Source organism: Tachyglossus aculeatus, chromosome 5 (genome assembly GCF_015852505.1).
Source record: "Tachyglossus aculeatus isolate mTacAcu1 chromosome 5, mTacAcu1.pri, whole genome shotgun sequence".
Classification (NCBI taxonomy): domain Eukaryota; kingdom Metazoa; phylum Chordata; class Mammalia; order Monotremata; family Tachyglossidae; genus Tachyglossus; species Tachyglossus aculeatus.
In genome coordinates, this window is record NC_052070.1 from 7,435,148 (window position 1) to 7,459,635 (window position 24,488).

Sequence of the window (24,488 nt, forward strand, 5' to 3'; positions counted from 1 at the left end):
CAAGAAATACGATTGATGATGAAGTGGCGGAGCCGGGATTTGAACCCATGACCTCTGGCTCCGAAGCCCGGGCTCTTTCCACTGAGCCACGCTGCTTCTCCTTATGACCGTGAGCCCCGTGTGGAACAGGGATTGTGTCCAACTTGATTTACCTGTATCCACCCCAGCGCTTAGTGCAGTGCCTGGCACGTAGTAAGCGCTTTTAACAAATACCATTGTTATACCTGACCTCAAAGAGTTTACAGTCTAATCCACCCCGAGGCTGCCGCGCTCGTTCAGTCGTTCCGCCGACAGCCGGTGCCAGTGACCCAGGGTCGGCGGAGCGGCCGTCCCTGCAATGGCCGTTTCTGTTTCAATCAATCGCATTTATTTCAATCAATCGTATTTATTGAGCGCTTACTATGTGCAGAGCACTGTCCTAAGCGCTTCTAGACTGTGAGCCCGCTGTTGGGTACTTGTACTTCCCAAGCGCTTAGTACGGTGCTCTGCACACAGTAAGCGCTCAATAAAGAATGAGAATATAAACAATCATAGAGAAGCAGCGTGGCTCAGTTTGAAGAGCCCGGGCTTTGGAGTCGGGGTCATGGGACTCTCTGTCTCTATCTGCGGCCATGACTTGAACTTGTCAGCTGGGTGACTTTAGGCAAGTCACTTAATCAATCAATCAATCGTACTTATTGAGCGCTTACTGTGTGCAGAGCACTGTATTAAGTGCTTGGGAAGTACCAGTTGGCAACATATAGAGACAGTCCCTACCCAAGAGTGGGCTCACAGTCTGAAACTCTAAAACTTAACTTCTCTGTGCTTCAGTTCCCTTATCTGTAAAATGGGAATTAAGACTGTGAGCCCCCCGTGGTGCAACCTGATCACCTTGTAACCTCCCCAGCGCTTAGAACAGTGCTTTGCACATAGTAAGTGCTTAATAAATGCCACTATTATTATTATTTAATAAATACGATTGAATGAATGAATGAATAGCTATAGTTCTATTTATCTATTTTGATGGCACTGACACCTGTCTCCTTGTTTTGTTTTGTTGTCTGTCCCCCCCTTCTAGACTGTGAGCCCGTTGGTGAGTAGGGATTGTCTCTATCTGCAGCCGGCTAGTACTTTCCAAGCGCTTAGTACAGTGCTCTGCACACAGTGAGCGCTCAATAAATACGACTGAATGAATGAATAGCTATAAGTCTATTTATCTATTTTGATGGCGCTGACGCCTGCCTCCTTGTTTTGTTTTGTTGCCTGTCCCCCCCTTCTAGACTGTGAGCCCGTTGGTGGGTAGGGATTGTCTCTATCTGTGGCCGACTTGTACTTTCCAAGAGCTAAGTACAGTGCTCTGCACACTGTAAGCGCTCAATAAATACAATTGAATGAATGAATGAATAGCTATAATTCTATTTATCTATTTTGATGGCACTGACGCCTGTCTCCTTGTTTTGTTTTGTTGCCTGTCCCCCCCCTCCTAGACTGTGAGCCCGTTGGTGGGTAGGGACTGTCTCTATCTGCGGCCGACTTGTACTTTCCAAGCGCTTAGTACAGTGCTCTGCACACTGTAAGCGCTCAATAAATACGACTGAATGAATGAATAGCTATAATTCTATTTATCTATTTTCATGGCACTGACGCCTGTCTCCTTGTTTTGTTTTGTTGTCTGTCCCCCCCTCCTAGACTGTGAGCCCGTCGGTGGGTAGGGACCGTCTCTATCTGCGGCCAACTTGTACTTTCCAAGCACTTAGTACAGTGCTCTGCACACAGTAAGCGCTCAATAAATACGATTGAATGAATGGATATAATTCTATTTATCTATTTTGATGGCGCTGACGCCTGCCTCCTTGTTTTGTTTTGTTGCCTGTCCCCCCCTTCTAGACTGTGAGCCCGTTGGTGGGTAGGGATTGTCTCTATCTGCGGCCGACTTGTACTTTCCAAGCGCTTAGTACAGTGCTCTGCACCCAGTAAGCGCTCAATAAATACGACAATGAATGAATAGCTATAATTCTATTTATCTATTCTGATGGCACTGACGCCTGTCTCCTTGTTTTGTTTTGTTGTCTGTCCCCCCCTCCTAGACTGTGAGCCCGTTGGTGGGTAGGGACTGTCTCTATCTGCGGCCGACTTGTACTTTCCAAGCGCTTAGTACAGCGCTCTGCACACTGTAAGCGCTCAATAAATACGATCGAATGAATGAATAGCTATAATTCTATTTATCTATTTTGATGGCACTGACGCCTGTCTCCTTGTTTTGTTTTGTTGTCTGTTCCCCCCCTCCTAGACTGTGAGCCCGTTGGTGGGTAGGGACTGTCTCTATCTGCGGCCGACTTGTACTTTCCAAGCGCTTAGTACAGTGCTCTGCACAATGTAAGCGCTCAATAAATACAATTGAATGAATGAATAGCTATAATCCTATTTATCTATTTTGATGGCGCTGAGGCCTGTCTCCTTGTTTTGTTTTGTTGCCTGTCCCCCCCTTCTAGACTGTGAGCCCGTTGGTGGGTAGGGATTGTCTCTATCTGCGGCCGACTTGCACTTTCCAAGCGCTTAGTACAGTGCACTGCACACTGTAAGCGCTCAATAAATACGACTGAATGAATGAATAGCTATAATTCTATTTATCTATTTTGATGGCACTGAGGCCTGTCTCCTTGTTTCGTTTTGTTGTCTGTCCCCCCCCTTCTAGACTGTGAGCCCGTTGGTGGGTAGGGATTGTCTCTATCTGCGGCCGACCTGTACTTTCCAAGCGCTTAGTACAGTGCTCTGCACACTGTAAGTGCTCAATAAATACGACTGAATGAATGAATAGCTATAATTCTATTTATCTATTTTGATGGCACTGATGCCTGTCTCCTTGTTTTGTTTTGTTGTCTGTTCCCCCCTCCTAGACTGTGAGCCCGTCGGTGGGTAGGGACCGTCTCTATCTGCGGCCAACTTGTACTTTCCAAGCGCTTAGTACAGTGCTCTGCACACTGTAAGTGCTCAATAAATACGACTGAATGAATGAATAGCTATAATTCTATTTATCTATTTTGATGGCACTGATGCCTGTCTCCTTGTTTTGTTTTGTTGTCTGTTCCCCCCTCCTAGACCGTGAGCCCGTTGGTGGGTAGGGACTGTCTCTATCTGCGGCCGACTTGTACTTTCCAAGCGCTTAGTACAGTGCTCTGCACACAGTAAGAGCTCAATAAATACAATTGAATGAATGAATAGCTATAATTCTATTTATCTATTTTGATGGCACTGACGCCTGTCTCCTTGTTTTGTTTTGTTGCCTGTCCCCCCCTTCTAGACTGTGAGCCCGTTGGTGGGTAGGGATTGTCTCTATCTGCGGCCGACTTGTACTTTCCAAGCGCTTAGTACAGTGCTCTGCACACCGTAAGCACTCGATAAATACGACTGACTGAATGAATGAATGAAAGGGCATCTCTCAGCTGGACATGGCCTGTTCAAATCAAGACCCTGCTGCCCAACCCGCTGCTTGGCCGCCCCATTTTGCCCCCTTAGACCCCCTCTCCCTCACCCCATTTCCCCACCCTCGCCTTCCGAGGACCCGCTTTGGCCCCGAAGGAGAGGGAGGGAAGGCGGATACTCACTTATGAGGCCATGCATGTCCTGGGAATACCGGGAATTATCGGGAATGGTGAAGTTCCCGTCGCAGATGGCCACCTGGCTCTCTCCGAACGGCAGAGTGAAGTAGCATAGTTTATACAACAAGCAGCCCATGGCCTGAAGGCAGAAGAGAAAGAAAGGAACGTCACTCAATAATAATAATAATAATAATAATAACAACAACAACAATAATAATAATAATAAATCGTATTTATTGAGCGCTTACTGTGTGCAGAGCACTGTACTAAGCGCTTGGGAAGTACAATGATGGCATTTCTTAAGCGTTCGAAGCCCTGTTCTAAGCGCTAGTGGGGATACAATGCGATCAGGTTGCCCCACGTGGGGCTCCCTGTTTTCATCCCCATTTTACAGATGAGGGAATCGAGGCCCAGAGAAGTGAAGTGACTTGCCCGAAGTCACCCAGCTGATAAGTGGCGGTGCCGGGATTAGAACCCATGACCTCTGACTCCCAAGCCCAGGCTCTTTCCACTGAGCCACGCTGCTTCTAGCCTGGGAGCCCGTTGTTGGGCAGGGACTGTCCCTATCTGTTGCCGAATTAGACTTTCCAAGCGCTTAGTACAGTGCTCTGCACACAGTATGTGCTCAATAAATATGATTGAATGAATGACTATATAATTCTGTTTATATCATCATCAATCGTGTTTATTGAGCGCTTACTGTGTGCAGAGCACTGTACTAAGCGCTTAGGGAAGTACAAGTTGGCAACATATAGAGACGGTCCCTACCCCACAGTGGGCTCACAGTCTAGAAGGGGGAGAGAGAGAACAAAACACACAGCTGACAATCAATCAATCAATCAATCAATCGTATTTATTGAGCGCTTACTGTGTGACAATTGGCAGAGCGGGGATATGAACCCACAACCTTGGACCCCAAAGCCCGGGCTCTTTTCCACTGAGCCATGCTGAGCCTCACATGGGACAACCAGTGCTTAGAACAGTGCTTGGCACATAGTAAGCGCTTAACAAATGCCATCATTATTATTATTATTATTATAGAGAGACGGTCCCTACCCAACTACAGGCTCAAGACTGTGCACTCTACGTGGGACAACCCAGCGCTTAGAACAGTGCTTGGCACATAGTAAGCGCTTCCTCTCCCCCTCCTCCCCCTTGCCTTACCTCCTTCATCTCCCCACAGCACCTGTATATATGTATATGTTTGTACTGATTTATTACTCTACTTTATTTGTACATATTTATTCTCTTTATCTTATTTTGTTAACATGTCTTTGTTTTGTTGTCCGTCTCCCCCTTCTAGACTGTGAGCCCGCTGTTGGGTAGGGACCGTCTCTATCTGTTGCCAACTTGTACTTCCCAAGCGCTTAGTACAGTGCCCCGCACACAGTAAGCGCTCAATAAATACGATTGAATGAATGAATGAATAAGCAGTGTCTAAATACAGCGTCCCGCGCGCGGTAAGCGCTCAATAAATACGGCTGATTGGTTTGACACTTACCCAAATGTCCGCCTTGGTGGTGATGGCTTTGCCGCTGTAGAGGTTGATCATTTCGGGCGCTCGGTAGGAAAGCGTGGTGTACCTACAAACACGACGTGGATTCGGTTCACGCGGCCGAGGGAGGGGCGGTTAGCACAGTCCAACGCTCTCCCCGCCCTCAAAGCCCTCCCCAAATCGCATCTCCTCCAAGAGGCCTTCCCTGACTCACCCGTCATTTCCCCATGCCGTCTGCCCTCCCTTATAATAATAATAATAATGATGGCATTTGTTAAGCACTTATTATGTGCCAAGCACTGTCCTAAGCGCTGGGGAGGTTACAAGGTGATCATCCCTCATTTCCCCATCCCGTCTGCCCTCCCTTATAATAATAATAATAATGATGGCATTTGTTAAGCGCTTATTATGTGCCAAGCACTGTTCTAAGCGCTGGGGAGGTTACAAGGTGATCATCCCTCACTTCCCCATCCCGTCCACCCTCCCTTATAATAATAATAATAATGATGGCATTTGTTAAGCGCCTATTATGTGCAAAAGCACTGTTCTAAGCACTGGGGAGGTTGCAAGGTGATCACCCCTCATTTCCCCATCCCGTCCGCCCTCCCTTATAATAATAATAATAATAATGGCATTTGTTAAGCACTTATTATGTGCCAAGCACTGTTCTAAGCGCTGGGGAGGTTGCAAGGTGATCACCCCCCATTTCCCCATCCCGTCCGCCCTCCCTTATAATAATAATAATAATGATGGCATTTGTTAAGCGCTTATTATGTGCAAAGCACTGTTCTAAGCGCTGGGGAGGTTACAAGGTGATCACCCCCCATTTCCCCATCCCATCTGCCCTCCCTTATACTAATAATAATGATGGCATTTGTTAAGAGCTTATTACGTGCAAAGCACTGTTCTAAGCGCTGGGGAGGTTACAAGGTGATCAGAGGTCACGATCAGAGGTCAGATGTGAGCAGAGGTCATGGGTTCTAATTCCGGCTCTGCCACTTGTCAGCTGGGTGACTCTGGGCAAGTCACTTCACTTCTCTGGGCCTCAGTTACCTCATCTGTAAAACGGGGATGAAGACTGTGAGCCCCCCGTGGGACAACCTGATTACCTTGTATCTACCCCAGCGCTTAGAACAGTGCTTTGCACATAGGAAGCACTTAACAAATACCAACATTATTATTATTATTATTATTATTAATCCCGGCTCTGCCCCTTATCAGCTGTGTGACTTTGAACAAGTCACTTAACTTCTCTGTGCCTCAGTTCTCTCATCTGGAAAATGGGGATGAAGACTGTGAGCCCACCTGGGACAACCTGATGGCCCTGTATCTCCCCCAGTGCTTAGAACAGCGCTTGGCACGGAGTAATTACTTAAATACCATCATTATTATTAATAAATGCGATTGACTGGCTGATTGTTAGACTGTGATCCCCGAGTGGCGGTGTGACTTTGGGCAAGTCACTTCACTTCTCTGGGCCTCAGTGACCTCATCTGTAAAATGGGGATGAAGACTGTGAGCCCCCCCGTGGGACAACCTGATCACCTTGTAACCTCCCCAGCGCTTAGAACAGTGCTTTGCACAGAGTAAGCGCTTAATAAGTGCCATTATTATTATTATTATTATTCTTACTAACCCAGCCGCCCCCGAGAACCGCGGCCACCTACTTTTTGATATCGTCCTCCACGGCGCTCACGCCTTCGGCCTGCGGGTTCTGGAACTTGTTGGTGGCGCTGCCAAAGTCGCACAGGACGTAGTGGCCCCGATCGTGCAGCAGAATGTTCTCCACCTGGAAGACACCCCGGCCCGCCGGCCCGTTCAGAGCCAGCCAGGCTTCCCAGTCTCACAAAAAGCCCGGCCCTTGGGCCTAGGGGCAACTGGCCGGCCATCCCCTACCTCACAGGAATCAATCAATCAATCAATCGTATTTATTGAGCGCTTACTGTGTGCGGAGCACTGTACTAAGCGCTTGGGAAGTACACGTTGGCAACATATAGAGACGGTCCCTACCCAACAGTGGGCTCACAGTCTAGAAGCTCTGCCCAAGGGCTGAGCACCCAATTCTCTGCCTCACAGGAAGCTCTTTCACTCATTCTTTCATTCAGTCGTATTTACTGAGCGCTTACTGTGTGCAGAGCACTGGACTAAGCGCTCGGGAAGTACAAGTCGGCAACGTAGAGAGACGGTGCCTACCCAACAGCGGGCTCACGGTCTAGAAGGGGGGGACAGGCGACAAAACGAAACATAGAAACCAGAGAAGCGGCGTGGCTCAATGGGAAGAGCCCGGGCTTTGGAGTCAGAGGTCGTGGGTTCGGATCCCGGCTCTGCCAATTGTCAGCCGTGTGACTCTGGGCAAGGCACTTCACTTCTCTGGGCCTCAGTTACCTCATCTGGAAAACGGGGATTAAGACTGTGAGCCCCTCGTGGGACGACCTGATCCCCTTGTATCCCCCCCCAGCGCTTAGAACAGTGCTTTGCACGTAGTAAGCGCTCAATAAATACGATTGAATGAATGAATGAAATAAAATAAATGGAATAAATATGTACAAGTAAAATAAATAAATAAATAGGGTGATAAATCTGTCCAAACCTATATACAGGTGCTGTGGGGAGGGGAAGGAGGTAGGGTGATGGGGATGGGGAGGAGAGGAAAAAGGGGGCTCAGTTTGGGAAGGCCTCCTGGAGGAGGTGAGCCCTCAGTAGGGCTTTGAAGGGAGGAAGAGAGCGAGCTTGGTGGATGTGGGGAGGGATTGGGGGCATTCCGGGCCAGGGGAAGGACGTGGGCCGGGGGTCGACGGTGGGACGGGCGAGAATGAGGGATGGTGAGGAGATTAGCGGTGGCAGAGGAGCGGAGGGTGCGGGCTGGGCTGGACAAGGAGAGAAGGGAGGTGAGGTAGGAGGGGACCAGGGGATGGATGGACACCCTTGAAGCCCAGGGTGAGGAGTTTCTGCCTGATGCTTAGCTCTTCCCAGGCCAAGGCGGCAACTAGCCATCCATTTCTGCCTCACACGAAGCTCCATCCTGGGCTAAGCAGCAACTGGCCGTCCATTCCCTGCCTCACAAGAAGCTCTGTCCCAGGGCCAACCGGAGGTTGACCATCTATTCCCTGCTTCACAGGAAATTGTGCCTTGGGCCAAGAGGCAACTGGCTGACCATTCCCTACCTCACAGGAAGCTCTGCCCAAGGCGCCAACTGGAAGCCGAGCACCCGATTCCCTGCCTCACACGAAGCTCTTCCCAGGGCCAGGCGGCAATCTAGATGTTGCCAATTTGTACTTCCCATGCGCTTAGTACAGTGCTCTGCACATAGTAAGCGTTCAGTAAATACGATTGATGATGATGACGATCCATTTCTGCCTCATCCTGGGCTAAGCAGCAACTGGCTGCCCGTTACCTGCCTCACGAGAAGCTCTTGCCCCGGAGTCAACTGGAGGTTGACCGTCTATTCCCTGCTAGAGTAATATTTATTACTCCATTTATTTATTTATTTTACTTGTACATATCTATTCTATTTATTTTATTTTGTTAATATGTTTGGTTTTGTTCTCCGTCTCCCCCTTCTAGACTGTGAGCCCGCTGTTGGGTAGGGACCGTCTCTATATGTTGCCAACTTGGACTTCCCAAGCACTTAGTACAGTGCTCTGCACACAGTAAGTGCTCAATAAATACGATTGATTGATTGATTGATTGACTGCTTCACAGGAAGCTCTGCCCTGGGCCAACCGGCCACTGGCCATTCATTCCCTGTTTCACAGGAAGCCCTGTCCTGGGCCAACGGGAGACTGACCATCCAATGGAGAAGCATCTAATTGGAGAAGAAACGTGGTTCAGTGGAAAGAGCCCGGGCTTGGGAGTCAGAGGTCATGGGTTCAAATCCCAGCTTACGCCACTTGTCAGCTGTGTGACTTTGGGCAAGTCATTCATTCATTCATTCAATTGTATTTATTGGGCACTTACTGTGCGCAGAGCACTGTACTAAGTGCTTGGGAAGTACAAGTTGCCAACATCTAGAGACAGCCCCTACACAACAGCGGGCTCACAGTCTAGAAGAGGGAGACAGACGAGCCCACTGTTGGGTAGGGACTGTCTCTATATGTTGCCAACTCGTACTTCCCAAGTGCTTAGTACAGTGCTCTGCACACAGTAAGCGCTCAATAAATACGATTGATGATGATGATGACAAAGCAAAACATATTAACAAAATAAAATAAATAGAATCAATATGTACAAGTAAAATAAATAAATAAATGGAGCAATAAACATGTACAAACATATATACATCTGTATAGGCGCCGTGGGGAGGGGAAGGAATTCATTCATTCGACCGTATTTATTGAGTGCTTACTGTGTGCAGAGCGCTGGACTAAGAGCTTGGGAAGTAATATAGAGACGGTCCCTACCCAACAGCGGGCTCACAGTCTAGAAGGGGGAGACAGACAACAAAGCAAAACACATTAACAAAATAAAATAAATAGAATGAATATGTACAAGTAAAATAAATAGAGTAATAAATCTGTACAAACATAGATACAGGTGCTGTGGGGAGGGGAAGGAGGTAAGGCAGGGGGATGGGGGGGAGGGGGAGAAGGGGAAGTCACTTAACTTCTTTTTGCCTCAGTTCCCTCATCTGTAAAATGGGGATGAAGACTGGGAGCCCCCCATGGGACAACCTTGATTACCTTGTATTCCCCCCGCAGCGCTTAGAACAGTGTTTGGCACATAGTAAGCGCTTAACAAATACCATCATCATCCGATTCCCACCTCACAGGAAGCTCTGCCCCGGGGCCAAGCGGCGGCTGGCCGTCCATTCCCTGCCTCACGGGAAGCTCCGCCCTGGGCCGAACGGCAACTGACCGTCATCATCATCAATCGTATTTATTGAGCGCTTCCTGTGTGCAGAGCACTGGACTAAGCGCTTGGGAAGTACAAGTTGGCAACAGATAGAGACGGTCCCGACCCAATAGTGGGCTCACAGCCATTCCCTGCCCCACAGGAAGCTCCGCGCTGGGCCAAGCGGTGGCTGGCCGTCCATTCCCCGGCTCACAGGAACCTCTGCCCGGGATCCAACGGGAGGTTGACCATCCCATTCCCTGCCTCACAGGAAGCTTTTCCCAGGGCCAAGTGGCAACTAGTCATCCATTTCCTGCCTCAAAGGAAGCTCCACCCTGGGCTAAGCAGCAACTGGCCGTCCATTCCCCGGCTCACAAGAAGCTCTGCCCCGGGGCCAACCGGAGACTGACCATCCGATCCCTTCTCCTCACAGGAAGCCTGCCCTGGGGTCGAGGAGCGGCGGGGCAGTCCATTCCCTCCTTCACGAGAATCAATCAATCAATCGTATTTATTGAGCGCTTACTGTATGCAGAGCACTGGACTAAGCGCTTGGGAAGTACAAGTTGGCAACATTTAGAGACAGTCCCTACCCAACAGTGGGCTCACAGTCTAAAAGGAAGGAGGCTGGCCAGCCATTCCCTGCCTCACAGGAATTTGTCCTGAGTCAAGAGGCGACTGGCATTTCATCAGCGCTTAGAACAGTGCTTGGCACATAGTAAGCGCTTAACCAATGCCATCATATTTATTTATTTTATTTGTACATATTTATTCTATTTATTTTATTTTAATGTGTTTTGTTTTGTTCTCTGTCTCCCCCTTCTAGACTGTGAGCCCGCTGTTGGGTAGGGACCATCTCTATATGATGCCAACTTGGACTTCCCAAGGGCTTATTACAGTGCTCTGCACATAGTAAGCGCTCAATAAATATGATTGAATGAATGAATGAATGAATGATGGGGGTCTGGGAGGGACTCACTTGTTCCCCCTTTTTTTTTAATGCTACCTGTTAAGCACTTACTCTATGCCAGGCACTGGATCAAACACTGAGGTAGATAGAAGCTAATCAGGTTGGATACAGCCCCTGTCCCATATGGGGCTTCCGGTCTTAATCAATCAATCAATCATATTTATTGAGCACTTACTGTGTGCAGAGCACTGTACTAAGTGCTTGGGAAGTACAAGTTGGCAACATATAGAGACAGTCCCTACCCAACAGTGGGCTCACAGTCTAGAAGGGGGAGACAAAGAACAAAACCAAACATATTAACCAAATAAAATAAATGGAATAGATAAGTACAAGTAAAATAAATAGAGTAATCAATATGTACAAACATATATACATATATACAGGTCTGTGGGGAAGGGAAGGAGGTAAGGCCGGGGGGATGGAGAGGGAGAGGAGGGGGAGAGGAAGGAGGGGGCTCAGTCTGGGAAGGCCTCCTGGAGGAGGTGAGCTCTCAGTAGTAGTTCATCATCATCATCAATCGTATTGAGCGCTTACTGTGTGCAAAGCACTGTACTAAGCGCTTGGGAAGTACAAGTTGGCAACATATACAGTCCCTACCCAACAGTGGACTCACAGTCTAGAAGGGGGAGACAGACAACAAAAACAAAACATGTAGACAGGTGTCAAGTCATCATCATCATCATCATCAATCGTATTTATTGAGCACTTACTATGTGCAGAGCACTGTACTAAGCACTTGGGAAGTACAAATTGGCAACATCTAGAGACAGTCCCTACCCAACAGTGGGCTCACAGTCTAAAAGGGGGAGACAGAGAACAAAACCAAACATACTAACAAAATAAAATAAATAGAATAGACATGTGACTTTTGGACTGTGAGCCCACTGTTGGGTAGGGACTGTCTGTATATGTTGCCAATTTGTACTTCCCAAGCGCTTAGTACAGTGCTCTGCACATAGTAAGCGCTCAATAAATACGATTGATGATGATGATGATGATATGTATAAGTAAAATAAATAAATAAATAGAGTAATAAATATGTCGTCAGAACAAATAGAATTAAAGCTAAATGCACCTCATTAACAAAATAAATAGAATAGAATCCCACGGATGAGGGAACTGAGGCACAGAGAAGTCAAGTGGCTTGCCCGTGATCACACAGCAGACAAGTGGCGGGGCCGGGATTAGAACCCTGGTCCGCTGATTTTCCAGGGCTGAGTTCTCTCCGCTAGGCAACACTGCTTCTCTGTTTCTGAGGCTTAGAGATGGCTTCTGAGAAGCAGTGCGGCTCAGTGGAAAGAGCCCGGGCTTGGGAGCCAGGGGTCATGGGTTCTAATCCCAGCTCCGCCACTTGTCCGCTGCGTGACTTTGGGCAAGCCATTTAACTTCTCTGGGCCTCAGTGACCTCATCTGTAAAATGGGGATTAAGACTGTGAGCCCCACGTGGGGCAACCTGATCACGCGGTATCCCCCCGCAGCGCTCAGAACAGTGCTTCACACATAGTAAGCGCTTAATAAATGCCATCGTTGTTATTATTGTTGTTATTTTGTCCTCGCCATCCTCTGTCCCAGCGCCCTGAGGGGGGCAGAGACCTTTAGGGGCCCATGCTCACCAGTTCCTTAGGAATGGGTACGGTGGGTTTCCCCTTTACCCCCAACGCCTCAGGATTGAGCCAGAGGGAGAGCTGGAAGCCCCCCGAGAGACAGTGACCATGGCTAATGCCCTCCTGGGTATTCTCCCCCAGCCCTGAGTTCTAATCCCGACTCCGCCACACATCTGCTGTGTGACCTTGGCTAAGTCGCTTCACTTCTTTGGGCTCCAGTTCCCTCATTTCTAAGATGGGGATAATAATAATGATGGCATTTGTTAAGCGCTTACTATGTGCAAAGCGCTGTTCTAAGCGCTGACGAGGATACAAGGTGACTGTGAGCCCACTGTTGGGTAGGGACTGTCTCTATCTGTTGCCAATTTGTACTTCCCAAGCGCTTAGTACAGTGCTCTGCACATAGCAAGCGCTCAATAAATACAATTGATGATGATGATCAGGTTGTCCCACGTGGGGCTCACCATCTTCACCCCCACTTTACAGATGAGGGAACTGAGGCCCGGAGAAGTGAAGTGACTTGCCTAAAGTCACACAGCTGACAAGTAGCGGAGTCAGGATTAGAACCCACGACCTCTGACTCCCAAGCCCGGCCTCTTTCCACTGGGCCATGCTACTTTTATAATAATAATAATAATAATTATGATGGCATTTATTAAGCGCTTACTATGTGCAAAGCACCGTTCTAAGCGCTGGGGAGGTTACAAGGTGATCAGGTTGTCCCATGGGGGGCTCACTGCCAACTTGTACTTCCCAAGCGCTTAGTACAGTGCTCTGCACAAAGTAAGCACTCAATAAATACGAGTGATTGATTGATTGATTGATTAATCCCCACTTTACAGATGAGGTCACTGAGGCCCAGAGAAGTGAAGTGACTTGCCTAAAGTCACACAGCTGACAAGTAGCGGAGTCAGGATTAGAACCCACAACCTCTGACTCCCAAACCCGGCCTCTTTCCACTGGGCCACGCTACTTTTATAATAATAATAATAATAATAATAATAATGGAATTTATTAAGTGCTTACTATGTGCAAAGCACCGTTCTAAGCGCTGGGGAGGTTACAAGGTGATCAGGTTGTCCCATGGGGGGCTCACTGCCAACTTGTACTTCCCAAGTGCTTAGTACAGTGCTCTGCACAAAGTAAGCGCTCAATAAATACGACTGATTGATTGATTGATTAATCCCCACTCTACAGATGAGGTCACTGAGGCACAGAGGAGTGATGTGACTTGCCTAAAGTCACACAGCTGACAATCGGCAGAGCCAGGATTTGAACCCATGACCTCTGACTCCAAAGCCTGGGCTCTTTCCACTGAGCCACGCTGCTTCTCTACTTTTGCAGCCACACTGCTAGGACCGTGAGCCCCATGGGGGACAGTACATATCTGTACTGTCCATTTATTTTATTTTGTTAATATGTTTGGTTTTGTTCTCTGTCTCCCCCTTCTAGACTGTGAGCCCGCTGTTGGGTAGGGACTGTCTCTAGATGTTGCCAACTTGGACTTCCCAAGCGCTTAGTACAGTGCTCTGCACACAGTAAGCGCTCAATAAATACGATTGATGATGATGATGATGACAGGCTCACCTGATTCGCTTTTATCTACCGTGCTCGGCACGGATAATAACGGTGGTGTTTGTTAAGCGCTTACTACGCGCCAAGCACTGTTCTAAGCGCCGGATGAGAGCCCAGGTCCTTCTGGACGCCCCCAGGCCCGGGCTCGGCCGCTCACCTTCAGGTCGCGGTGGATGATGGGGACCTTCCGCTGATGGAGGCGGGCGACGGCCTCACAGGTGTCGCAGAAGATGTGCAGGACCTCCGCCTCCGTGAAGCCCGTCTGCAGGTGCTGATTCATCAGGTTCACCACTTGGCCTCCTGCCCGGGGACGAAAGACGCCAGAAATCCGTCATTTATCATCATCATCATCATCATCATCAATCGTATTTATTGAGCGCTTCCTATGTGCAGAGCACTGTACTAAGCGCTTGGGAAGTACAGTGAATGAACTGATTTATTCATTCAATCGTATTTATAATAATAATAATAATAATGGCATTTATTAAGCGCTTACTAGTCATTCATTCATTCATTCAATCGTATTTATTGAGCGCTTCCCGTATGCAGAGCACCAGACGAAGCGCTTGGGAAGTACAAGTTGGCAACATAGAGAGACGGTCCCGACCCAACAGTGGGCTCACAGTCTAGAAAATATCATAATCATCATCATCATCAATCGTATTTATTGAGCGCTTACTACGTGCAGAGCACTGGACTAAGCACTTGGGAAGTACAGTTGGCAACATATAGAGACGGTCCCGACCCAACAGTGGGCTCACAGTCTAGAAAATATCATCATCATCATCAATCGTATTTATTGAGTGCTTACTATGTGCAGAGCACTGGACTAAGCACTTGGGAAGTACCAGTTGGCAACATATCGAGACGGTCCCGACCCAACAGTGGGCTCACAGTCTAGAAAATATCATCATCATCATCATCAATCGTATTTATTGAGCGCTTACTATGTGCAGAGCACTGGACTAAGCACTTGGGAAGTACAGTTGGCAACATATAGAGACGGTCCCGACCCAACAGTGGGCTCACAGTCTAGAAAATATCATCAACATCAATCGTATTTATTGAGCGCTTACTATGTGCAGAGCACTGTACTAAGCGCTTGGGAAGTACAAATTGGCAACATATAGAGACAGTCCCTACCCAACAACGGGCTCACAGTCTAAAAGGGGGAGACAGAGAACAAAACCTAACATACTAACAAAATAAAATAAATAGAATAGATATGTACAAGTAAAATAAATAAATAGAGTAATAAATATGTACAAACATATATGTGCAAAGCACCGTTCTAAGCGCTGGGGAGGTTACAAGGCGATCAGGTTGTCCCACGGGGGGCTCACAGTCCTCATCCCCATTTTACAGTTGAGGGAACTGAGGCCCAGAGAAGTGAAGTGACTTGCCCAAAGTCACACAGCTGACAATTGGCGGAGCTGGGGTTTGAACCCATGACCTCCGACCCCAAAGCCCGGGTTCTTTCCACTGAGCCACGCTGCTTCTCATGGAGTGCTTACTGTGCGCAGAGCACTGGACTAATAGCTTGGGATAGGACACTACAACAATAAACACCCCAAGCGCTTAGTACAGTGCTCTGCACACAGTAAGCGCTCAATAAATACCATTGAATGAATGAATTAATTAATTAACAGACACATTCTCTGCTCTCCCAAGCGCAATACAAGCTCGTGTCTACCCCAGAGTTTAGAACAGTGCTTGACACATAGTAAGCGCTTCACAACTACCATCTTATGTTGCCGATTTGTACTTCCCAAGCGCTTAGTACAGTGCTCTGCACACAGTAAATGCTCAATAAATAAGACAATGAATAAATCTACCCCAGTGCTTAGCACAGAGCCTGGCACGTAGTAAGCACTTAACAAACATTGTATTTATTATTATGCATGTTTAAGTATGTACTTGTGTATGTGTGAATGTATACTTGTGATTGCATGTTTACTTGGTTGTATATAGAGAAGCAGCGTGACTCAGTGGAAAGAGCGCGGGCTTTGGAGTCAGAGGTCATGGGTTCAAATCCCGGCTCCGCCAATTGTCAGCTGTGTGACTTTGGGCAGGTCACTTCACTTCTCTGGGCCTCAGTTCCCTCATCTGGAAAATGGGGATGAAGACTGTGAGCCCCCTGTGGGACAACCTGATCACCTTGTAACCTCCACAGTGCTTAGAACAGTGCTTGGCACATAGTAAGCGCTTAATAAATGCCATCATTGTTATCATTAGTCTTGTGGTGGGTGGGGGCATACACCTATGTTGTTTGAAGATGATGATGATATTTGTTAAGCGCTCACCATGTGCCAAGCACCGTTCTAATCAATCAATCAATCAATCGTATTTATTGAGCGCTTACTATGTGCAGAGCACTGTACTAAGCGCTTGGGAAGTACAAATTGGCATCACATAGAGACAGTCCCTACCCAACAGTGGGCTCACAGTCTAAAAGGGGGAGACAGAGAACAGAACCAAACATACCAACAAAATAAAATAAGTAGGATAGAAATGTACAAGTAAAATAAATAAATAAATAAATAAATAGAGTAATAAATATGTACAACCATATATACATATATACAGGTGCTGTGGGGAAGGGAAGGAGGTAAGATGGGGGGATGGAGAGTTCTAAGCGCTGGGGGAGATCCAAGGTAATCAGGTAATCAGGTTGTCCCCCATGGGGCTCACAGTCTTCATCCCCATTTTCCAGATGAGGGAACTGAGAAGTGAAGTGACTTGCCCAAAGTCACACGGCTGAGAAGTGGCGGAGCCGGAACGCTGCTTCTTTATCCACTTACGTGGATAAAGAATCCATCTATCCTCCTCCAGGAGACCTTTCCAGACTGAGTCCCTTCCTTCCTCTCCCCCTCGTCCCTCTCTCCATCCCCCCCATCTTACCTCCTTCCCTTCCTCACAGCACCTGCATATATGGATAGATGTTTGTACATATTTATTACTCTATTTATTTATCTTACTTGTACATATCTATTCTATTTATTTTATTTTGTTAGTATGTTTGGTTTTGTTCTCTGTCTCCCCCTTCTAGACTGTGAGCCCGCTGTTGGGTAGGGACTGTCTCTATGTGTTGCCGACTTGTACTTCCCAAGCGCTTAGTCCAGTGCTCTGCACACAGTAAGTGCTCAATAAATACGATTGATTGATTGATTGATTACGTACGCATGTGGGTCTGTCTATAGTAATAACTTGGTTTTTGTGTAGTGCTTTCACTTCCAAAGCCCCCGCACATTATTTCTCATATTTTTGCCCTCTCGACAACCCTAAGAGGTAGGCGGGCAGGGAGGTGTGATTATTATCATCCTCATTTGCAGAGGAGGAAACAGAGATATGAGCATATGTGAGAGAGAGAGAGAGAGAGAGTGTGTTTGTGTGTTTGTGTGTGTGTTTGTTTGTGTGGAGGATACTGAAGAAGTGACAGCATGAAGAGGAAACTGACTTACCCAATTCAAAAAAACAGCCATCACATCCGCCTCTTCTTTGCCCTTACTGTTGGCGAACCCAAGGCCTCAAGTGCCAAAGCAGCAGCACGGCATAATAATAATAATAATGATGATGATGGCATTTGTTAAGCGCTTACTACGTGCCAAGCACTGCTCTAAACGCTGGGGAGGTTACAAGGTGATCAGGTTGTCCCACGGGGGGCTCAGTCTTCATAATAATAATAATTATAATGGCATTTATTAAGCGCTTACTATGTGCAAAACACTGTTCTAAGCGCTGGGGAATTTACAAGGTGATCAGGTTGTCCCACGTGGGGCTCACAGTCTTCATCCCCATTTTACAGATAAAGGAACTGAGGCCCAGAGAAGTGAAGTGACTTGCCCAAAGTCACACAGCTGACAAGTGGCGGAGCCGGGATTTGAACCCATGACCTCTGACTCCAAAGTCCGTGCTTTTTCCACTGAGCCACGCTGCTTCATCCCCATTTTCCAGATGAGGGAACTGAGGCGCAGAGAAGTGACTTGTCCAAAGTCACTCAGCTGACAATTGGAGGAGCCGGGATCTGAACCGAACTGATCTGAACCTCTGACTCCAAAGCCCGGGCTCTTTCCACTGAGCCACTCTGCTTCTCAGGCATAGTGGCTACAGCCTGAGCCTGGGAATCAGAGGGTCATGGGTTCGAATCCCAACACCACCACTTTCAATCATTCATTCATTCAATTGTACTTACTGAGCGCTTCCTGTGTGCAGAGCACTGTACTAAGTGCCTGGGAAGTACAAGTTGGCAACATACAGAGACGGTCCCTACCCAACAGTGGGCTTACAGTCTGATCGTATTTACTGAGCGCTTACTGTGTGTAGAGCACTGTACTAAACGCTTGGGTAGTACAAGTTGGAAATACAAGTACAGTGTGACCTTGGGCAAGTCACTTCACTTCTCTGGGCCTCAGTTCCCTTATCTGGAAAATGGGGATTGAGACCGTGAGCCCCACGGGGGACGGGGACTGCACCCAACCCGATTTGCTTGTTTCCACCCCAGCGCTTGGTACAGTGCCTGGCACACAGTAAGTGCTTAACAGATACCATTATTATTATTATTATTATTAAAGGATCGGTCGTTCCATCACGCCTCCTGCGTTCCCTGGATCACCCCACCACCTCGGCCTCTCAGACTCCTGCGTCTTCCTGGTCTCCCGGTCTCCCCATCATCAATCGTATTTATTGAGCGCTTACTGTGTGCAGAGCACTGTATTAAGCGCTTGGGAAGTCCAAGTTGGCAACATATAGAGACAGTCCCTACCCAACAGTGGGCTCACAGTCTAGGCACCCCCCCCCAATCTCCCCAGCCACCCACGTCTTCCTGGTCTCCCGGGTTTCCCCATCTCCCTGGCCTCTCGGACTCCTGGGTCTTCCTGGTCTCCCCGCCTTCCCGACTTTCCCATCTCCCCACCCTCCCAGGGTCTCCCTGATCTTCTGAGCTGGGAATCAGTCAATCAATCGTATTTATTGAGTGCTTACTGCGTGCAGAGCACTGTACCAAGCGCTTGGGAAGCACAGGTTGGCAACATATAGAGACAGTCCCTACCCAACAGTGGGCTCACAGTCTATTTTACCTGGGACTGACACCACTGCAGTTTCTCGCAACTAATTTTAAGACCAAGCTGCTGCAAACAAACTAGGACCCGCCATTGACCCCCGGCCCACGTCATCAGCCGGGCCTGGAATGCCCCCAATCCCTCTGCCCATCCGCCAAGCTCGCTCTCTTCCTCCCTTCAAGGCCCTGCTGAGAGCTCACCTCCTCCAGGAGGCCTTCCCAGACTGAGCCCCTTCCTTCCTCTTCCCCTTGTCCCCCTCTCCATCCCCCCCATCTTACCTTCTTCCCTTCCCCACAGCACCTGTATATATGTATATATGTTTGTACATATTTATTACTCCATTTATTTTACTTGTACATATCTATTCTATTTATTTTATTTTGTTAGTATGTTTGGTTTTGTTCTCTGTCTCCCCCTTTTAGACTGTGAGCCCACTGTTGGGTAGGGACTGTCTCTATATGTTGCCAATTTGTACTTCCCAAGTGCTTAGTACAGTGTTCTGCACATAGTAGCGCTCAATAAGTACGATTGATGATGATGATGACCTGGAGGGAACCTGACCGACACAGATCCTCCGTGTCCCCGGCAATAAGGATGTCATCCACATACTGGAACATACTGATCCCTTCGGGTAATTTGAGGGGAGCTAGGGCTCCGCACAATTCTCTCGAAAAGATAGTTGGGGAGCGGACAAAACCCTGGGGAAGCCTCGTCCATCATCATCATCATCATCAATCGTATTTATTGAGCGCTTACTATGTGCAGAGCACTGTACTAAGCGCTTGGGAAGTACAAATTGGCAACATATAGAGACAGTCCCTACCCAACAGTGGGCTCACAGTCTAAAAGGGGCAGACAGAGAACAAAAGCAAACATACTAACAAAATAAAATAAATAGGATAGATATGTACAAGTAAAATAAATAGAGTAATAAATACGTACAAACATATATACATATATACAGGTGCTGTGGGGAAGGGAAGGAGGTAAGATGGGGGGGATGGAGAGGGGGATGAGGGGGGATAGTTGACGACTTTCCCAGGTAAAGGCAAAAAGGTACTGGCTCTCACAGGACACCGGGATATTAAAGAAAGCACCAGTTTAATCAATACCAGTAAAACAGGACTCACGGAGCTAATGACTGCTGTGGGACTAGGAACCACAGCAGGCGTAGGCAAAATGTAAGAATTAATTGCACGAAAGTCCTGGACTAACCGATAGGATGGAGGAGAGCCCGGTTTTCATCATCATCAATCGTCTTTATTGAGCGCTTACTGTGTGCAGAGCACTGTACTAAGCGCTTGGGAAGTACAAGTTGGCAAGCTGCGGGGGAGGCGGCGCCCCGACTCACCGCGGCAGAAGTCCATGAGGATGAGGACCTCCCAAACGTCGCCGCTGCTCACGCTGTTGATGCTGGAGTCGATGTAGCCGACGATGTTCTTGTGCCCCGACAGATCCCTCTGAAAGCAGAACACCATCGTCAATCGTATTTATTGAGCGCTCACTGCGTGCAGAGCACTGTACGAAGCGCTTGGGAAGTACAAGTTGGGAACATATAGAGACGGTCCCTACCCAACAGTGGAAGCAGACCACGGATGAGAGGCTCCCCTGGGCAGCACCCCGAAGCCCTCCCAGGGCTGGGCAATCGGTGAGCCGAGCCAGCTCCGTGTTGGCCACCTGGCAAATCCCCAGCTGGCCCGCGGCACCCTGGAAAACCTGCCCCGCTGAACCCACCTCACCAAACTGGGAAGCAACAGTGCTTTGCATGTAGTAAGCGCTCAATAAATGCCATCATTATTATTGTTAGAGGATGCAGCCCAGGTCTGGGAGATGGAAAGAGCTGGGTTCTAATCCTGGCTTCTATCAATCAACCAATCAATCAATCATATTTATTGGGCATTTACTGTGTGCAGAGCACTGGACTAAGCGCTTGGGAAGTCCAAGTTGGCAACATCATCATCATCATCAATCGTATTTATTGAGCGCTTACTATGTGCAGAGCACTGGACTAAGCGCTTGGGAAGTCCAAGTTGGCAACATCTAGAGATGGTCCCTACCCAACAGTGGGCTCACAGTCTAGAAGGGGGGAGACAGAGAACAAAACCAAACATATTGACAAAATAAAACAAATAGAATAGATATGTACAAGTAAAATAAATAAATAGAGTAATAAATATGTACAAACATATATACATATATACAGGTGCTGTGAGGAAGGGAAGGAGGTAAGACGAGGGGGATGGAGAGGGGGACGAGGCAGGATATATTCTAGACTGCATATATTCTATAGATATAGGTATATATTCTAGTACAGTGCTCTGCACACAGTAAGCGCTCAAGAAATACGATTGAATGAATGAATGACTCCGCCACTTGTCCGCTGCGGGACCTTGGGCAAATCACTTCACTTCTCTGGGCCTCAGTTCCCTCATCTGGAAAGTGTGGATGAAGACAGTGAGCCCCATTGGCGATGTGGACCGTGTCCAACCTGATGTCCTTGTTCTAACGCCGGCGCTTAGAACGGCGCCTGGCACATAGTAAGCGCTTAACAAATACCATAAAAAAAGAGTAAAAAAAAAAGACTATCCCCAAAAGGCTCCAAGGTTGATACTGCCTCCTGTCCACCTGTGGTGCTGGAAATCCATTTTGTTATTATTATAAATAATAATGATAATGACAATAATAATAATAAACTGGGGTGTTTGCTAAGCACATCCTATGTCAGCGCTTAGAACAGTGCTCTGCACATAGTAAGCGCTTAACAAATGCCATCATTATTATTATTATTATTAATAATAATAATGACATTCCAGGCCCATGTCATCCCCCGGGCCTGGAATGCCCTCCCTCTGCCCATCCGCCAAGCTAGCTCTCTTCCTCCCTTCAAGGCCCTGCTGAGAGCTCACCTCCTCCAGGAGGCCTTCCCAGACTGAGCCCCTTCTTTTCTCTCCCCCTCGTCCCCCTCTCCATCCCCCCGTCTTACCTCCTTCCCTTCCCCACAGCACCTGTATATATGGATATATGGTTGTACATATTTATTACTCTATTTATTTATTTATTTATTTATTTTACTTGTGCATTTCTATCCTACTTATTTTATTTTGTTGGTATGTTTGGTTCTGTTCTCTGTCTCCCCCTTTTAGACTGTGAGCCCACTGTAGGGTAGGGACTGTCTCTATGTGATGCCAATTTGTACTTCCCAAGCGCTTAGTACAGTGCTCTGCACATAGTAAGCGCTCAATAAATACGATTGATTGATTGATTGATTGATATTATTACCCAGGCAGAAACAGTCAGGTTGGACACAGTCCTTGTTCCAACATAGTCTAAAGGGAGAAGAACCACAGACATTTTACAGATGAGAAGACCGAGGCCTAGAGAAGTGAAGTGACTTTATTTTTATGGCATTTGTTAGGCGCTTACTTTGTGCCACTGTTCTAATCACTGGGATAGATATAATCAATGAACTGTACTTATTAAGCACTTACTGTGTGCAAAGCACTGTACTAAGAGGCCCAGAGAAGCGAAGTGACTTTATTTTTACGGCATTTGTTAGGCGCTTACTTTGTGCCAAACACGGTTCTAAGCACTGGGACAGATATATTCAATGAACTGTACTTATTAATCAATCAATCGTATTTATTGAGCGCTTACTGTGTGCAGAGCACTGTACTAAGCGCTTGGGAAGTACAAGCTGGCAACATATAGAGACAGTCCCTACCCAACAGCGGGCTCACAGTCTAGAAGGGGGAGACAGAGAACAAAACCAAACTTACTAACAAAATAAAATAAATAGAATAGATATGTTAAGCACTTACTGTGCGCAAAGCACTGTACTAAGTGCTTGGGAGCATATGACACAACAACATCACTGACACATTCCCTGCCCAAAATGATCTTACAGTCTAGAGGGGGAGATAGACATTGATAGAAATAAAAGAAAGGACAGATATGGACAAAAGTGCTGTGGGGCTGGGAGGGGGGGATCAATCCATCAATCAATTGATTGTATTTATTGAGCGCTTACTGTGTGCAGAGCACTGTACTAAGCGCTTGGGAAGTACAAGTTGGCAACATAGTTGGGGATGAATATAAAGGGAGCCAGTCAGGGGGACGCAGAAGGGAGTGGGAGAAGAGGAAAGAGGGGCTTTGTCTGGGAAGGCCTCTGGGAGGAAATGGGCCTTCAGTAAGGCTTTGAAGCACGGGAGAGTTACTGTCAGACGTAGTAATAATAATAATGATGGCATTTATTAAGCGCTTACTATATGCAAAGCACAGTTCTAAGCGCTGGGGAGGATACAAGGTGATCAGGCTGTCCCCAGTGGGGCTCACAGTCTTCATCTAGAGAAGCAGCGTGGCTCAGTGGAAAGAGCCCGGGCTTTGGAGTCAGAGGTCATGGGCTCGAATCCCAGCTCCCCCACATGTCTGCTGTGTGACCTTGGGCAAGTCACTTACTTCTCTGAGCCTCAGTTACCTCATCTGTAAAATGGAGTCAGAGGTCATGAGTTCGAATCCCTGCTCCTCCACATGTCTGCTGTGTGACCTTGGGCAAGTCACGTAACTTCTCTGAGCCTCAGTTCCCTCATCTGGAAAATGGGGATTGACTGTGAGCCCCACGTGGGACAACCTGATCACGTTGTATCCCCCCCAGCGCTTAGAACAGTGCTTAGACTGTGAGCCCACTGTTGGGTAGGGACTGTCTCTATATGTTGCCAACTTGTACTTCCCAAGCGCTTAGTACAGTGCTCTGCACACAGTAAGCGCTCAATAAATACAATTGATTGATTGATTTACACATAGTAAGCGCTTAACAAATGCCATCATTATTATTATTATTATTATTATTCATCCCCATTTTCCAGATGAGGGAACTGAGGCCCAGAGAAGTGAAGTGACTTGCCCAGAGTCACGCAGCTGACAATTGGCGGAGCCGGGATTTGGACCCATGACCTCTGACTCCCAAGCCTGGGCTCTTTCCATTGAGCCATGCTGCTTCTCCATAGTAATAATAATAATAACTGTAGTATTTGTTAAGGAAGGGTCTTCCAGGCCAGAGGCACGATGTGGGCGAGGGGTCAGCGGTGAAGATAGTCAAGGTCATACAGTGAGTAGCTTGGTATAATAATAATAATAATAATAATAATAGCATTTATTAAGCGCTTACTATATGCAAAGCACTGTACAAAGCGCTGGGGAGATTACAAGAAGATCAGGTTGTCCCACGGGGGGCTCACAGTCTTAATCCCCATTTTCCAGATGAGGGAACTGAGGCCCAGAGAAGTGAAGTGACTTGCCCAAAGCCACACAGCTGACAATTGGCAGAGCCGGGATACGAACCCATGACCCCTGACTCCAAAGCCCGGGCTCTTTCCACTGAGCCAC

At 47.6% G+C, this 24,488-nt stretch overlaps 1 protein-coding gene across 1 annotated transcript in view; it reads right to left on the minus strand.

The window, feature by feature from the left end:
* Nucleotides 1-24,488, minus strand: part of AAK1 (AP2 associated kinase 1) — a 211,845-nt gene that overhangs the window by 100,424 nt on the left and 86,933 nt on the right. Inside the window, exons 3-7 of the mRNA XM_038746417.1 lie at nt 20,458-20,566; nt 14,207-14,349; nt 6,741-6,862; nt 5,080-5,161; nt 3,585-3,717 (exon numbers count right to left, since the gene is read on the minus strand). Of these exons, the coding sequence (XP_038602345.1) occupies nt 3,585-3,717; nt 5,080-5,161; nt 6,741-6,862; nt 14,207-14,349; nt 20,458-20,566 (589 nt within the window). The remainder of the gene's footprint in view (nt 1-3,584; nt 3,718-5,079; nt 5,162-6,740; nt 6,863-14,206; nt 14,350-20,457; nt 20,567-24,488) is intronic.